Source organism: Manacus candei, unplaced genomic scaffold, assembly GCF_025592945.1.
Source record: "Manacus candei isolate 608988 ecotype Guabito, Panama unplaced genomic scaffold, ASM2559294v1 h1tg000008l, whole genome shotgun sequence".
In the NCBI taxonomy this organism is placed as follows: domain Eukaryota; kingdom Metazoa; phylum Chordata; class Aves; order Passeriformes; family Pipridae; genus Manacus; species Manacus candei.
Genome location: NW_026138056.1, coordinates 3,212,399 through 3,230,671, shown reverse-complemented (window position 1 = coordinate 3,230,671; position 18,273 = coordinate 3,212,399). Strand labels below are relative to the sequence as shown.

Here is an 18,273-nt window from a genome sequence, read left to right as displayed (position 1 = left end):
AGGGCATAAAACAGGAGTGCACAGTCAATGGAGAGGTTTTGTGATTTGGTTTAGGTTTTTTTTTTTTTAGAAAAACACATCTTTTCAGTAAGTATACCCCCTTCTGAAGAATGCTTTTGGTAATGAATGCTACCTGCAATATTTGCACAGACTTCTTATGACTGTTTCCTCAAAGACTCCCATTGACATCACATTTCAGTTAGTTAAAATATCTGAAAACGCATTTCTAATTAGTGCCCTCATTAGTTGCACTGCATAGTACAGCAGCTGGGCATGTGTCAGTAAGTTTAGCTATTAGCTGAAGCAAATAGAACTAAATAGACACGATATTGTTCTTGCGCTGCTCTTTTATGGATCAGTACTAAAACAGAGCTACAAAGTCATCCTATTAGTAAAACAAGAAAAACAGACATGTGGTGGAGTAAAGGACACTGTAGAACCAGACTGAATAATATTCACAAAGTATAACGTGAACTAATAAAGTTCTCTCATGCAGGTCTTCATTGCCTCACCTTACAATGTAGTTACTGAAATGCTTAATTTTCTTCATATAAGCTGCTTGCAGTTAGAAACTGAACACTCTAACACTAATAATGATCAAAATAATAAAATTGCATTAGAATAAGACTATTCAGAAATCTGACAGTACAAGTACTGTAAAGTACTTAATGAAAGTTCTCTTACAGAGGATTTATAATTTGAAAAAGTAATAATAGATTTGGGCAATGCCAGTAAAATCAGTGGAGTTGTAAGACAGAACAGCAGTTGCCTCTTTTGATGTTAGATATAGTTAATATAGTTAGATATTATTAAATGATGATACTTAATTCTATGCATATCTCATATGATGCTATAGGAAGAGGTGATTGCGTATTTTGCCATAAATAGATAGGTAAGCAGATAGATAGACAGACCAAACGAACGAACTTTTTGGTACATCCTAGGAGATATAACTCCATACTTTGCAGGAGCTGTCAATACATATTGAACACAGTGAGTTTTGCACATATCTTCCAGATATATGGACTTTTTAATCACACAGCTCAGAACAGCATCAAACTTTACATTTTAGGCTGATTGTGTTAGTCATCTTGATTCTTAGAAGAAACTGAAAACAACTGGATATCTTTGCTACATGCGCTATTACCTCTATTTGCACTCTTACTGGATTTTTTGTGCATTCAAAAAATATTTTACTGATCTTCAGAACCTGTTCTATTAGTATTTTCATCGCTTTCATTAATATATCTATATCTTTAAATAATTAATATAGATGTGTGTAAATTAAGCTGAAATATGTATGTAGATATTTAATCTGATCACTGAAGGATAATTTTTTTCTTTTTTATGATGATTTCATCTTCAGCTGTCTGTCAAGAGTGGGAAACTGTGAGCTTAACTAAAACCAGATTGACCTCTGTTATTTTGAAACAGTCTTTCATGGAAAATAGAAATCTTTTTGGTTAGTCGAGTATCATTTCTCAGCTGATCCTACCTGTACACCTTCAAAAAATATATGACCATGAAAGACAAACTTGCTGAAATAATATAAATATGTTAATAAAGTTTTTATGTGAAAGACTATAGTATTTATAGGCTTGTGTTTTAGAAAAGTCACATATTTTACAATTTGTCTTTTTATTCCTTTATCTAGATAACACTGCAACAGTATTAACCAAAAGGAATGGGTTTCGAAGACAGGAACAGTCTGTTTTCTACTTGCCAATATTCATAGTGGACAGTGGATCACCTTCACTTAGTAGCACTAATACCCTCACCATCAGGGTCTGTGATTGTGATGCAGATGGTATTGCTCAGACGTGCAATGCAGAAGCATATATCTTGCCTGCAGGACTGAGCACTGGAGCCCTCATAGCAATATTGGCTTGTGTCTTGACACTGCTAGGTACGTCTTCTTCCTGTTACCCTTATTTTCCGTTCAATCCATAGTAGCAAAATATATGTGCATTTAAGCTTCAACATGTCCCTTCACCTTGATTTCTGTAAACAAGCACAGATAACATTCTAGGAAGAACAGCATTTTGTACCATGACCCACAAAAAATCCTTTATATTGGGACTTTCAGTTTCAGATACTTTGTTTCAATGTCAAGCCTCCAGACACATATAAGAAATAATAGTAAAAGATAGCACTTGTATCAAATGCAATATTTAAGAGATACTCAATGCAGTGATGGAAGCACTTGGTTTAGCATATTCGCCCTATAACCAGTATCAGTGTGTGTCCCTTTTGCGTAGGCATAACTATTTTTAAGCATTTATTGATTTGCATGGAACAAAAGACATGCAACAGATATAATTTACTGATGAGAAACATAATTAATTGACTTCTACAGAATGATCTTTTGTTACTTCCATAAATGTTGAATTTTATGTTGAGCAGTGGAACTGCAACTAAATAAAAGACAGTGGAAAGTAGTGGAACAGTGTCAACATCCTAGTTTAGTTAGCATTACTCATTTACTGCCTAGTCATTAAACGGAATGACTACATGGGAGAGTTAAGGGTTGAATCAAGGAGTAAAGATGAAGGATCAGGTGAGCAAAAGTGCAGTTTTGCTTATTGTCTGAAAATTCATGTGTTAACAATGGTACCGATTCAATGCACAAGATTTTTTTTTTTAAATGTTGTTATCATTAAGAGATTTTTCTATTCCCTGGTTGTACATATCAGCCTAAGGAAAGGGAGAAGACCACAGTCTCCTTATGTTGATATAATCCCAGTGGTGCTTTATCTGTCACTGTTATCCAATTATCCAAGTAATTTGGATAGGTCAGATCAAGAAACTTTTTTCCATACTTCTGTTCATGGCAGTATTTCCACCATGTGTAGAAAGTTCTTCCTTCACACTCTGATTCACATCACTGTAAACCACTAGAAGGAAATGTTCCCTCTGCTAAAAATATTTCTATAGGACTCCAAAAATAAAAACCTGTTGCATATTTTTTTACAGAGTAAGAAAAATCACCACCTCTGCGATGAACCCAACCAACTTACTCAGTAGCTATATATAGTAGGTGGTATTTCTAAAGTTGGTGGCAAAAAAACGCTAACTCCATAAGACTGTTAAATCTCACTCAACACATGGTTAGGCTTAAGGAGAAATGGAAAGGATTGATTGCCAAAAGTTTTACTGAACATTTTTAAATGCCATTTTTCTAGTAGTATTTCTAGGCAATTTATATACACATGTGAACTTTATTTGGACACGAAGCTAAATGGTAGAGTTCAAAAAGATATGAAAATATCTCTCCTATCAACTGGCATTAACATCAGTGGAAAAACACCTATTTTAAACTTTAGTCCAACTTTTTTCTAAAGTTTGGTAACAATAGCAATTCATTTGATCCCAAAATGAAATGTCACCATATCTTATATGTAAGAAGGGACTTACTGAAGGTTACATAAGAAACTACTGTAGATACTACACAGCCTGTCTTGGTTGTAAACTTTCCTTAAATAGAAGGAATATGACTTAAAGAAGACCATTGAATGGAGACACAGCATGTTACCAGTGGATAACTTGCTGGTTCTACTCAGTACACCAGGGTTCAAATACAACCAATAAATCAAGAAATGGGAGCTTTTGTTCCAGTCATTTTTAGAGTGTGCTGAACAAGTGTTTGAAGAAGAACTGAGAGTAAGTTCTCTGAACATAGTGTTTGAATAAGGGGCTGCGCTATCACTTCCAACCTAAACTGTTCCTTTTGGGTACAGTTCAAAGATGCAGGCACAGTTTAGGCTGCATTTATATGATATCCCTACCTTTTAGTCCCTGCATTTTGGTATTGTATCCTGCTACTGTTTTGTTCCCAGTCATGTACCAGTGCCTAAGCATCACTGTTGCCCAGTGAAACCAGTCAAGTGTTGCTGCTTGTCTGGTCCCAGAGCCTTTCTTCTTCTATCATTTATTCCTAGATGTTTTCTGGAACCAACTGCATGTTAGTACTGCTAGGAATTTAATTTTTCCCTTTTGCTCTTCACATTCATTCCTGAGAAAAATCCTGAAGATCCACCAGCACAGCATAAAAAACAGGCTTCAGCTGTTGCCAGTTGGTTCCAGGACTGGGACCAAGGGATGCATGTATTTCGTAAGAGTTTATCAGTGAGAAGTGGATATAGGCTACTGGATCAATATCTTTTTCTGACTCAAGATTAACACGCAGTGCAAATCCAGTCACATTCATCAATGTCATCTTAATGTGAGTGCCAGTTGTAAAGCAGAGGAGGCATGATATTTGCATAAAATGAATGAGTACATGCACTCTGCCACCAGTATCTTGAATTCTCAGCTAGCTCTTATTTTCTTAAAGTTAGTATGATATACTTTGATAAGTGATGTTTTCTTGCCCCATACATGAGTTTGTCTAATAAATAACTGTTTGTCTTGACCAAGGCTCAGATTCTCTCAGTGGGATTTCTTAGAGTTACTCTTTTTACTTAAGCCACCATTATAATTGCATATAACATGGTATAGACTACTTTTTCAAACTAGGATAAGTTTGAAAAGTTATAAACATTTTACCAAAATCTTTTTTCTATCCTCATGCTGACTGATAGACATTTAATTGTAAATTTTATTTCACAAGAAAGTTTCAGTACTTTTTTAATTATTCAAAACAGCTTTGCAATTATGCAGTAAGGCTATGTGTTACAGAAAAAAAAAATTTAAAAAAAAAATTAAACACAAATCCTAAAAAAAATATGCTTGCAATTTGTTCTGTAAAAAGCATATGAAAAGGTAGTTTGATTAATTCTGGACTGTACACAATTTTTAGAGAAGTAAGTAGAAATTTTTTGACTGCTCTGGAAATTACATGGTAATTTAATTCAAGATAATTTGTTTTTCAGTTAGCATCTTCCGGACACAATAAATGCTTTTGAAACAAGTGTTTGTAATAAAATGCTTACATAAAATCACACACAAAAAGAAGAATACTCACTTGTATTTGAGAGGTTAAATATTTGTTTTGCGTGGAAGCAGTGGAAAGCTGGGTTGGCATAATACTTTGTCATGATTTTTTCTTTCATATTTCTGAATATAATGTATTGGTACCATCCATTTACTTATAAAGACTGAAGAAAGCCTCCTGTTGGTGTGGTACTAGAGTTTATAATTAAATTATACGTTGATTTGACTTCAAAATACAGCTTTAAATAATTTTTTTTAGTTGAAGACAACAAATTTTTTATTATTATCACAATACCTACAAGAGCTGAATTAAATCAGCACACATAACTGTGTGATTTGTAAACAAGAAGAAACAGTACTAGTCATAAGTATCTTATTCTCTAAATAGGTAAAATCTGTACAAAATGTGACTATGTAGTATGTGTGGGTTTTGGTCTTGCAGTTGTAAAAGTGATAAATGTATAACTCAGGATAAATGTATAATTGGGGGTACCCAAAGCAACATATTCAGAAGGTGGTTGAGTATGCAATGCAGAAGCTGTTTTCTGAAAGTTATGAAGCTGATTAGGGTCACTGAGTGTGGGCATTTAAAGGTCACAGTCACTTTGCAAATATCAGTCCAAACTGATTAAACAACAGTTACGGATGAAGCTTGTTAACTGGGAATTAAATTCAGGTTTCCTGAGTCTTGGCCTCAGTAATCCTCAAATCTCATCTGACTGTAGTGGCAACTGCAAAGTATAACTAAATAGTTTATTAGTGTACTGCTTAGATGGCTGAGGATCTCCAATCATGAGCTTTATGAATCGTGGCACACCTAAGGCATAAACCAATGTGCACATCTATTTGCAGCTGATGTGTCTTACTGCTATAGTAAATGCCAGGCTTAGGGGTGTAGTGTATACAAAGCATAGTAACACTTGTGATTTAGCTCTGTTCCTTACTGTATAGCTCTGCATATGGTCTTCTCCCTCAGGTTGTCTCACGACTTTTATGGCTTCCTTACAATTATGTTGCAGTTGCCTTGAGTACAAGAGGAAAGATTAACACTAAAATAGAGAAATATGTTCAGGTGACCTAAACCTGACTTTTTACCAGATCATGCCAAAATGGAAATTCAATGATAATTCCATAAAGCACACTGCAAAATGGCAAAGCAAAAATCCACTCTTGTATTCAAAGGTGTTTGTTAAAGACTGATTTAGGTGAACTGAAACTACCAATATTAGAGTTAAGTTTATACTGACATAAGGATAAAACTGTGTATTACCACAGCTAATATAAAGACAAATTACTTTTTTTTCTTGGCTATCGTACCTGTTAAACAAAATCAATATTTCTAACAATTCAGGTAAATCAGAAGAAATAAAAGGTTAGTTGAGATCTATCTTTGCTAATTCTGGTTATTAAGTCTTTAGTTGTTTCTAATATTGATTACTGTTTATTTGTTGTATCACATATGAAATCAGTATTGTCATTTCATCTCTTTAGCATGAATTTGGTGTACCAGTATGGAGCCAAATTAGTGCCCTCAGTGTGCCTAAGCTTTTCCACTGAATTATTTTTTCTCTAAAAATCATGAAATTAGGTTTTTAGAAGTTCAACCAGTCACTAATTACTGACCTAATCTCTGCTTTTTTCATACATGTACTTAAAAACCCCTACTATGACTTAATGAGAGATGAATAAACTTTGAAATCATTTGCATTTGATTTAGATATTAGTGAAAATTGTTTAGGGCTTGTTTTCATCTCTGCAGCTCCTGCAATGCAGCTAAAGCTTTGTTCATTTAGAGGTTAAACTTTATTGTTCATAGCTGTTGGAAAGGCTAGAAATTAATGATCTTGTATAGTCATCTAAATGCTAAAATATTTAACCTTTAGAAAGACTCCATATTTTTCTTGGCTTCAAGCAAGTGTGAGAGGTAGAAAGAATACTATATAAAAAATTCATTGAATCTTGATTTTTATTGTACCTTTAGGCAGACTTTCCTACTAAGTTTCGTATTTTACACTTATTAGCAGGTCTTTAAGTTTCAGCATAAAGTATGTTAAGAGGGACAATGGAGTGAAAATGTATTTACACTTGAGTAAAATAAAAGATTAGCTGCTTAATTATATGGCAGCATAATTTTGCCAATAAATGTTAAAAATAATAATAAGTTATGTCAATAGAAATCTTGGTTTAAATATATATTTGTATTGTGAGGAAGCTAATTTATCTTGCACTTTAAAATACATCTTTTACAATAAGGAAAAGCATTAAGAGTGGAGTGCAGTTGTCTCTGATAACACTTTTATGTTCTCTGCTGCATAGTTTAGTTTGTATTATACAAATACCAGAATGTTTTGAAATTTCATAAAAGCCACTTTAAAGGTCAATATCTTATATTATTAAACTGCTTATGTAAATATTGTTCAAAGCAAAATTCCCCAAACTACTGACTTCTGAATTAAATACCTAAAGCATGAATCAGATAGATGCCAGTGGCAAAAAAAGTGAAAGATGCTGATTATGTAGTAATATAGTCACAACAAATCTCTTAGTAGATGGATCATTAGGTATGCACCTGGTATGCACTAGGTATGCATTAGGTATGCACTCAAAAAACAAAAGATTGCTGTCAATATATTTGTCAAAAAGTTTAGGGAAAAAAACCACCTTGTTCAATTCTATTTTTAGGCGTGTTGCTCTAAAGGAAAATAAAAATAATACAGAAAGTAATTTCCAACTTTAACCAATTCCGAGTAGTACCATGATATCTGTACACTTATGATACAGCTTTTTTACGTGTACAAATGACTGGTTCATTCTAGCCAAGTGATCCTAATATTAAATCATTCCTCAAAATGACTGGATTGGTACTGATTTTGAAAATTCCTCCATGAAAAGAAAGACTTTCAGGAAAGGTAGTCCAACATTATTAAAAAAAAACTTGAAAGATAGCACAGCCATTGGTCACAGACAGCACAGCTTCATGAGAGGAAAGTCCTGCTTATTGAACCTGATTTTCTTTTATGACAAGATAACTCACCTAGTTGATCAAGGGAAGCCTGTTTTTGGATTTCAGTAAAGATTTCAATACTGTCTCTCATAAGATCCTTCTGGACAAAATGTCCATCACACAGCTGGATAAACACATCATATGGTGGTAGAGCAGTTGGCTCACAGGTTGAGCACAGAGGGCAATAGTGAATGGAATAACATCAGATTGGTGACCTGTCACTAGTGGGGTTCCACAGGGCTCCGTCTTAGACTCTGTGCTCTTCAACATCTTCATAAATGACTTGGACACAGGACTGGAAGGGATACTAAGCAAGTTTGGAGATGATACAAAGTTGAGAGGAGTTGTTGACTCCCTCAATGGCAGAGAGGCCCTGCAGAGAGACCTTGACAAATTAGAGGACTGGGCACTCACCAACCACATGAAGTTCAATAGGGGAAAGTGCCTCATTCTGCACCTGGGATGGAGCAACCCTGGGTGTTCGTACAGACTGGGAAATGAGATGCTGGAAAGCAGTGCCACAGAAAGGGACCTGTGGGTCCTGGTCGATGGCAAGTTGAACATGAGTCAGCAGTACCCTGGCAGCCAGGAGGGCCAGCTGTGTCCTGGGGGCATCAGGCAAAGCATCAGCAGCCGGTCAAGGGAGGGGATTGTCCTGCTCTGCTCTGCACTGGTGCGGCCTCTCCTTAAATATTGTGTGCAGTTTTGGGGACCACAATATAAGAAAGATATTAAACTCTTCAAGAGTGTCTAAAGAAGGGCAACAAAGACAGTGAAAGACCTTGAGGGGAAGCTATATGAGGAGCAACTGAGTTCACTTGGTCTGTTCAGCCTGGAGAAAAGAAAACACTGAGGGGAGACCTCATCACAGTCTGCAACTTCCTCTTGAGGGGAAGAGGAGGGGCAGGCACTGATCACTTCTCTGTGGTGACCAGTGACAGGACCTGGGGGAATGGCCTGAAGTTGTGTCAGGGGAGGTTTAGGTTCAGTATTAGATAAAAGGTTCTTCAAGCAGAGGGTGTTTGGGCACTGGAACAGGCTCCCCAGGGAAGTGGTCACAGTACCAAGCCTGACAGAGTTCAAGAAGCCCTTCGACAATACTCTTGGGCATAGGGGAATGGTCCTGTACAGGGTTGGACTCGATGATCCTTGTGGGTCCCTTCCACCTTGGCATATTACGTGATTCTGTGTGATCATGCAATTTATGGAGGCCACTCTTGAGACTACCTAGGGAATCTCAGGCTCAATTTTATCTATATTACCTTTTAGTTTTTGCTTTTCCAGATGTTTCTACAGCATTTAATTGGCATATCAAAAAGCTGTAGGTAAAGATTGAAAACCTTATGAATGCATATAATAACATAATCTTAACATTAAAAATAAACATAAAAGCAGAAGAGATTATTGAATGTGGAATGACACTTTTCAATGTACTGTTATTTTTACAGTCATAGTGATGCCTGCTATTTTCTAGGAGTATCATTAACTCAGCAAATGTTATCCAGATGCTACAATATAGTATAATTATTTTCTAGGAGGATGATTCACGCTCCATCATGTCCCACAGATGGGTGCAGTATTCATATTATTGGTTCCATGTTTTGTGTGTCAGCACGTTTCCTTACCAAGAACTTCTGATGTTTCTTTACCCAAACTGTATTTGAACATGAGGAACCTTGAGCTAGTTTCTCCCAGTGCTTTTGGCTGTCACTGCAGTTTAGCATTAGTTTTCAAGTTGAAAGAAACTTTAAGGATTAAAATTAAATAACCATTTAGGTTTCTAGCACTGGTTCATCCAATAAACTCCAGCCCTAGCAGTTCTCATTAGATGTAATTCATAAACCTCAAGTGCTGAACTTTGCACTTTTCAGGAAAGCGAGATCTTTTATAGATGTGCTTTTAGTCCATGAGCTAAGACAATCTCATTTTATACATTGCTACACAGTTTTTTCCAATCTATAATTTTTTGACTTCATTTTTGTTCAGCAGGGATTGGTCATATACTTTAATTCAGTCTCTTCCCAAACTATGGTTGTCGAATTCTGTTCCATTAGTTTATGAACGTGTTTTTATCACTTGGGTAATTTAAGAGTTCAGGAAAAAGTCTTTTTTTTTTTTTTTTTGTAATTATTTCATGGCTGATTGTCATAGTCAGACTGAAACAGTCTTAAAATTTATGTTTTACAGACAGCATAGAATATAGTGTTAGAGATGAAGATGATAATCTGGAATGATTTGGGAAATAGATTTTTTAATGTGTAAAAAGTTTATGGTTTAAAAGCTGTTTCTGAACATGCTAGGTTTCATATCTAACTGCATAAATTGCCTGCTATTTCCTTCAGTCTTTGCCATATAAATTAATGAGTACTTCCACCCCTAGTAAAAATATGAGGGAACTTCAGCACTGCTAAAACTTCAGTCTTTCTTTGTTCCAGTTCTTGTCTTGCTGATTGTCACCATGAGGCGACGGAAAAAGGAGCCCCTCATTTTTGATGAAGAGAGAGATATCAGAGAGAACATTGTCAGGTATGATGATGAGGGTGGTGGAGAAGAGGACACAGAGGCTTTTGACATGGCTGCCTTGAGGAACCTCAACATCATGCGAGACACCAAGACCAGAAGGGATGTGACGCCTGAGATTCAGTTCTTGAGCAGACCAACTTTTAAAAGTATCCCAGATAATGTAATTTTTAGGGAATTTATCTGGGAAAGACTAAAAGAAGCTGATGTGGATCCCTGCGCACCACCCTATGACTCCCTGCAGACATACGCGTTCGAGGGGAATGGCTCAGTGGCAGAGTCGCTCAGTTCTTTAGATTCCATCAGCTCAAACTCTGACCAGAACTACGATTACCTCAGTGACTGGGGCCCTCGTTTTAAAAGGCTTGCAGATATGTATGGGACTGGACCAGACTGCTTATACTCATAGCCTTGGAACCTTTCTCTGAAAATGCACTGAAGAATATTAAAATAGAAAACTCAACCTTTCAGACTGAGGAAAGTTGTAAATATTTCTCCATTTTTAAACTTTTCAGTTGTTTGTTTTTTTTTTTTTGGCCTTGGTGGAACATATCTTCATTAGACTTGTCCTAGGGACTGCACTGACCACACAGAATATGAGCATTTGGTGGCATTTTTGATAAAATGAAATGCTCAGCCACGTTCAAATAGATAGCAACACTCAAATACCTACAGAGGCATCTCACTTTCAGGAGTATGTTATGTACTGTCACATCAACAAGCTAGGGGTACACTGTAGATGCCTTCACAGTATTGCTATATCTAGAATACAGAGTCTCCCATATACGAAGAAACAAATTTGCAAATATATAATTCAGAACAACATAACAATATATGGTATTTACATATGCAGAGTTTTTTCAGCAGATTTTCTTTACAGTGGGCATGAAGTTTGCTAGAACAAAAGCAGAAGGACTGACATGAAAACAAACAAAAGCCCACGAGATACTATTTTTGGGTTTCTCTGTGTTTGTTCTCAGAGCTATTTAATTAGAAGTCTCTGTAATTTTCTGGGTAGTTTTTGAGAAATTATTGTTTGTACTAAGAAATTCCACAGTATTTGTCATCAATTTATGAAATAGCTTATAAACCACATAAAATGAGAACGATTTAGGTGTAGTCTTATGGTTGAAGAGTTTTGTGATGCCCATGTAGGTATAGAAAAGATGTTGCTATCTATTTGCTATTTTTTTATTCTCTCTTCTGATTTGTACAGGAGAATTTATCCTTTTTTATTATTGTTTGACATAAAGTGTTATATTTATTTTGGAGCTCCAATCTCCTCTAAATTCAGGTCCATTTTACTGCCTCATGGTATTAGACTTGTCAGAACATGCTGATTTTTCTCCAGTCTCAGATAAATGTAGGAAATGAAGCATGGAAATGGAAAAATTACAGTAAAGCAATGCCACCCTCCATTCATCCCTCAGAAAGGAGAGCAGCTACAAGGATGTACAGTTGTTCTTCTGAGCCATTACAAAGTCTGGGACATTTAAATAAAATATTTGTACATGGAATTTTTTTGACAGAAGACTACAGAGGTAGCTGGGAGTGTCTTTAATCCAAGATTTCATTTTCAAGTTTAAACATACTGTACGCTTCAAAGACTGTAAACACCTTGCTTTTCTCCTTTCCCTTCTCTTTTGCTGCTCATGAATCACAGTAAAAGAGTTTTCAATTTCTTGAAAACATTGCATTGCTTAACGTAAGACAAGCAATGTAATACTATTAACTTCAAAAGTTGTCTTTATATCCTGCTGCTCATAAGTATTTTTTCCCCAAAGGTGTAACCTCTGTACACATAATTTCTACACTGGTTCAGGAGTGCCAAAACAGAAGGACAACTGCTGTTGGTTAAAATACTGTATGGTTTTGAAGTAGGATTTCTTAGAATAATCTGACAGCTTTTTTATGATTCTGACAATATTTATACTTCATCTTTCATGATTTATTACTAGATAATAAGGCATATATTCAAGTTAAATAGTGGTTTTAGGTATATTACTTCAGATTTTTTTGTTTTGGATAAAATGTAGATGAGTTCCTAAATTAGAGTCTGCTCCTGCAAACTTTTTTGCTTGTACCTAACTTGAAATTACTTGACTTGCCTGCAATTACTGAGAGGTATACAGAATTGTTTGCAGAACTATCTTTGTGAATAGAAGGTACTCCATAGAGAATGATGCTCACTCTAAAAGTCTTTCTTTCTGAAAGAAGGATCCTTGTACTGAAATCCTAATGTATGAGTGACGTGAGGCTGGGGGATGGGAAAGTATCATTAAGGCTTTGTAATTTTTGCAGCCCAGCATTATCAATTAACTATGTGGAAGTGGCCTTCAGCTCCATCAAAAAAAGAAAAATAATTTTAATCATCTGCAATGCATTCAATTTGAGTTACATTTTAATAGACAATCATTGTTTCATAATTCAGTAGATCTGCTTCTAGTTGTATTAAATATATATATATAGGTATATATATATATATATATATGACAGATTTTGTAATGGAACTGAAAGATATTGTCCATGACTTTTAGTCACACATGTAAGATTTTCAATAAAAAGATTAAAAAAAAAAAAGAACCATGTGTATACAGTTTAATGAGAACGAGATATGCTGCAGAATTTAAGCAGGTATTAAATCAACAAGTTTTTAAGAGAACAGTTTTTTATTAATCTCCTTGTTTTTCAGAAGATAATTCATGCATCTGGATTAAGATGTCAAAAATGCTGATTTTAGCACGTAATACTCAAAGGAGATTTAAATGTGGTTTAAAGTAAACATCCCAATTCCCTTACTTTTCCACCTTCTATATCTTTAAAAAACACAAAAACCTCCACTACTAGGAAACTATATTAGAGTGGTTTTTTTGGTGTGCTTTCTATGGAAAAGATGCTCTTTATTCTGATGTCATGAAAACTCATTGCCTATATAAGTTTTTTGTTGCACAGTTCTAAAATAATTGAATAAGCTTGCTGTTACATTCTATATTCTTACCTACTGATCGTATTGTTGCAGTAAGAAAGAAAGGTGGAAATCCGTTATGTTTGATGACAGATGTTACTATAGTATATATATAAGATGTGCATAGTACACGTAATAGATAATGCTCTCCATAAGTTACCATGACTACAGGCTTTCATTGTTCAGAATCTGATTCGAATTCTTTCTTTATATTGCACAGCCTGAAGTCGTAAAGTATATTCTACTGACTAAATAGTGTAAAATGTAAGAAATATTTTCTCTGTCCTAGAAAGGTAATGAAATTATTTGTGCAATTTAATTAGAATGGCCCTTTAAAAAGATTTGCAATCTTATTTATTTAACTTTCCGAAGAGTTTCAGTATCTAACTAGAGGCCACAAATCCTAATTAAAAAGTATATCAAACACTGCAGTCACTCCCATCTTATATATTGAAACATCTCTTTCCTTCTACCATATGCCAGTTGAATAGGGTTATTTTAAATTGATATTTCCAAGCACTTTGAAAAGTGCACAGTTTTAAGAGTCTTATTAAAAAAAATCAACATAAAATTAATCTATTTGATTAAGATTTATGGTAAAGACTCCTTACTCTGCTTTGACCAGTGTGAAATCCACTGAATTCAACATTGGACATTCTGGCTTACATTTTTGATTCAAAAGAATAAACTTAGTGTACTTACTTTAAGTTATATCCCACTAAGATGTAGCATGAGCCTTCCTAAGCTTACTAATTCTGATGGCTGGGTTAATACAATCACTGTAGGACTCAAGATATTTGGTGCTACAAACTGAAAGTTCTCCTTCTCCCTAAAAAGGGAGAATAAAAAAAAAAACCTTGCTTTTTACTGCTACTTTTATATGTTATTTTGAAAGGGAGCAGGAGGATTCATTGTAATTTCCTTTAAAGTTGGGGTCTTTTCTCAATTATCTTTTTCCTGTTTACCTTTCAGGTGCTGGCAGTAATCGATAAATATTTCCTGTCCTTTTTTTCTTTAGAGATTTTGGATGAAAGCATGTTATGAAATACAAAATAGCAGCATCTTATTTTTTATGGGCAAATACTCTTGTATGATACAAAGAAAAGTAGTAGTTTGTCATTCTGAAAAGGAAATAAATGTACTATAAAGCATATAATCACATTGACTTTAAAGATCATTAAAGAGTTGAAAGAGAAACACAATTACCTATATATCAAATCTAGTATTAAATTCTTGGTCACAGTCTGTCGTGTAGCTGATTTAAATTTTTTGTATGTAGATTTTTTTCCTCTACTTTGAAATCTATGTAGAATAATAATGGTTTGAGACATCCTTGTATTCACCTCACTTGTGATATATGGGGTCAAATATATATTTATTGGTCCGTGGCTCTAAAAATTAATTGCAAAAGATAGTAATATCACTTTTATTTATTTGACAGAAGCAGGAAAGTCTACAAAATAACCAGAGCTCTACAAGTTACTGTCTTTACTATAGCATCGCTAAGTTTGCCAGATCTATATCTAAGTTTTCCAGATATATCCTAAGATATATTTTCACCCCAGGATCATTCGTTCCAAACCAAGAACTTTTCCTCTGCTCATTTTCAGTGCAGGTAAAAATGCATTTTGTTGTTTACTGAAGGTTTTTTTATGGATATCTGCCTGAACTTTTGTTCTTTGAACTAGGAGATTCACAATACACAACAGGTATAATCTATTTTCTAGATGAAGGGAATATGGTAGGCTATACTTTGCCTTGTTATGATAATATATCTTTTCTCACAAAAGAAAGAAAAAATGTTCCCATGTGGTACATAAAATCTGCAAAATGTTAGACCATATAGAATTGCATATAGAAATATATTGGTTGAAAAAACTTGATTTACCTAAACATTACATGATACAAGATTGTCTTGAAATCTTTATGTGAAGCTTTATATATCTAATCAAACACAATGAAAGAAGAAAATAGCATAAGAATTTTTTGGAAATCAGAAAAAAATCTCATTTGAAGCCACAGTGGTGTCTCACAGAGACAAATCTTATCTCATGTTAACACATATTTCCTAAAATTATATGTATATTTAAATATACCACCCCCACAGTATTTCTTTTAAAATACCTTTTTTTTAATCAGAAAGTATCTACAAAAAGTAATCCTACTTTCAAAAACTTTTTCAATCTTCATCCATGTCTGATATAGAAGAATATAGTTTAAACTCAGGCAAAACTTTTAAGATTGCCCCCACAATGAAAGGCAATTGGTTTCAAATTATGACCCAAAATAGTTTAAAAACTGTTAGAAGCGTTGCAAGGACTGTTACTTCCATGATTTTTTAAAACCACGTGTTATGTCATAATAAATGGTATCGGATTGAAATTCCTATTCCTAGAAATAGTGTCAAGTTAAATAGAGTTTAATATTTGATTGATCAACTACGGTCATAAACCTATTGTACAGTATAACAGCAAGCTGAATGCTGAATTGGTACTACAAAAAATGTCAAGGATTTTATTTTCTCCTTCTACTCACCACCATCGTGGCCAATGTCAGAATTTCTTTTCATTGTACAGCAAAGCAAAATCATGTTGAGTCTAAGTTGGCCACAGCAGGGAATTAGATCTTTTCTCCTCTTCACAAAGGCTAAAAGGCTATTTACTAGGTCATTCCATTCAAATATTCTTGTCTGATTATGTCTGGACTCCTAGGTCATGCCACCTGAAACCTGTGAAGTTGGGGGTTGGATTTTTTTTTGGGGGGGGGGAGAGAGGGTATTGTTTGTTTGTGGGTTTGGTTATTTTTAGAATTGTCATTCTTGCTGAAATGCTTATGTTTGAATGAGTTGACCTTTTTCATTGATTTTTTTTTTGCGTTTGTTTTTCTTTGGTCAAAACCATACCAGCCACCCACCTTTTTCTTTACTGTTAATAGCACAAAAGAAAGTCCTGAGGTACTCTCTCTCTTTGATGTCAAGAAGCTATGGAGAAAAAGATAAACATAGGATCAACATACTGCAGTGAAACTAATCTGTCATTTTCTCTCAACACAAGCTCCCAAACACCATAGTTAAGCTGCCATTAACACCATTCAAATCATGGCATGGATCTAATCTTACAACTTTAAAATATATGGTCCTTTTCTGGCACTACTACAGCAATTTTTACACATTTAATGAAATCACATTAGATAGGATTATCAAGGTTTTTACCTGTAACTCAGTTTCATCATTATTATCTATATCATGGTCTTGATGCACAGAAAAAGAAGGAAAAATTACAACCATAAAACAGAAAAAGTACAAAATGCCTCTATGTGGTGTTTTAATTATTACTCTACCTTACTATTTCCAATACACTGATAGCTTTTCATCTCTTTGAGACTGCTAGTAAATTAAGATGTGTGATATTGAGCCAGATATTCAAACCACATTAGACCTTTTGAGTCTGACAAGAATGGACAGTCTGAATTTCAATGCCCTATTTCCTTACTGATCAAAACAACCTTTATTATTATCATCACACTCTTGAAATTATGTGGAGAAAGAAGTGTTTATTGATGCACCTACAAAATGATTGGTGAAATCTTGATCATATTGTAGTACTTGGCAGATCTCCCTCTGGTTTTCAAGAGGTGTCAAGATTTATGCATTGTTGGGAGAGACAAATAAATGATCACTTACAGCATTAAGATGAGAGACTGTTGCTTTGAACTGGATACCCTTTCTTTTTACACAATCTCTTCTACCGACTTTCTCTTTTTGGAAGTCACAATCTGCTTCTTTTAATGGTAATGCAAGTAGCTTAATAAGATGTTTTTATTGGCATAAACTACTTACTTAGTACCAACATAGTCCACATAACCTTGCTGTAACAAATAGTATTCTTGCACGTAAAGGTCATTTCTGTGCACACACTAAATACAGACAGTGTATTTACATTTGATGAAGTACATATGGTAAAATACTCTCTGGAGAAAAAAAAAACAAAAAACAAAACACAAACAACTGTTTCTCCTTAAAATTAACATACAGAATTTCCAAGATGTGAAAATTAAATTATTATACCTTTCCTCAGACTGTGTGACTATCTGTAGCTTTACCGATTTCTGTGACTGTAGGTACAATCCAAATTAACCATAATCATCTTGTTTTGGAAAATGTCAGACAGATGCTTGCGATTTTGTTAACATAGAAAGGGGCAGTAGCAACAAACTGACAGAGAGAATAAGAGTATTAAGCTTTTTCAGGTGTTTTTATTGTTTCATACATGATCTAATCTTGTGAAAAATAATGTTTTACCAAATACTACTGGAATACAATTTCCTCTGAGCTGATAATGTTTCCATCCTGTGGAACAATATCTTCCGACAGTCTGCAGTGCTTGACCTGGTCTCATCTTATTCAAGTATAAAGAAAGAAGCAATAAGGGGAGAGATTAGACACCTAAGTGATAAGCTTAATAAGAAATTTTCTATTCCTCAAAACATTGAGTTTTCCTGGGTTTTTGTGTGAGGAACACATGAAGAGAGCTCTCATAGACGTACAACCTGTTGATGCAGTTATTATTTCTGGTTGGATGCTTGTTTGTGTCTTTTCCCCTTCAGTTTCTGGTGGTTTGTGACATATCAAACACAACTACAGACATGAGTAAGTGTGGCGTATTTAGCTCCAAGGATATTGTGAAAATTCAGGTAGTATAAGAAAAAATATTTTTTATAACAGGTTAGTAAAAACATAAGCATTTTTGTCTTCCCCTTTCTCTTCTTATCTCCCCTTCTATCTTCTGTCCCTTGAAAGATAATATATGACTCTAAAGCTTTTGCTAATGTTTTGGGTACACATTCAGCATCT

At 34.6% G+C, this 18,273-nt stretch overlaps 1 protein-coding gene across 1 annotated transcript in view; it reads left to right on the top strand.

The window, feature by feature from the left end:
* Nucleotides 1-13,108, top strand: part of LOC127463661 (cadherin-7) — an 86,710-nt gene extending 73,602 nt beyond the window's left edge. Inside the window, exons 11-12 of the mRNA XM_051773396.1 lie at nt 1,655-1,906; nt 10,372-13,108. Coding sequence (XP_051629356.1) covers nt 1,655-1,906; nt 10,372-10,865 — 746 coding nt within the window. The 3' untranslated portion in view covers nt 10,866-13,108. The remainder of the gene's footprint in view (nt 1-1,654; nt 1,907-10,371) is intronic.
* The last annotated feature ends 5,165 nt before the right edge of the window (nt 13,109-18,273 follow it).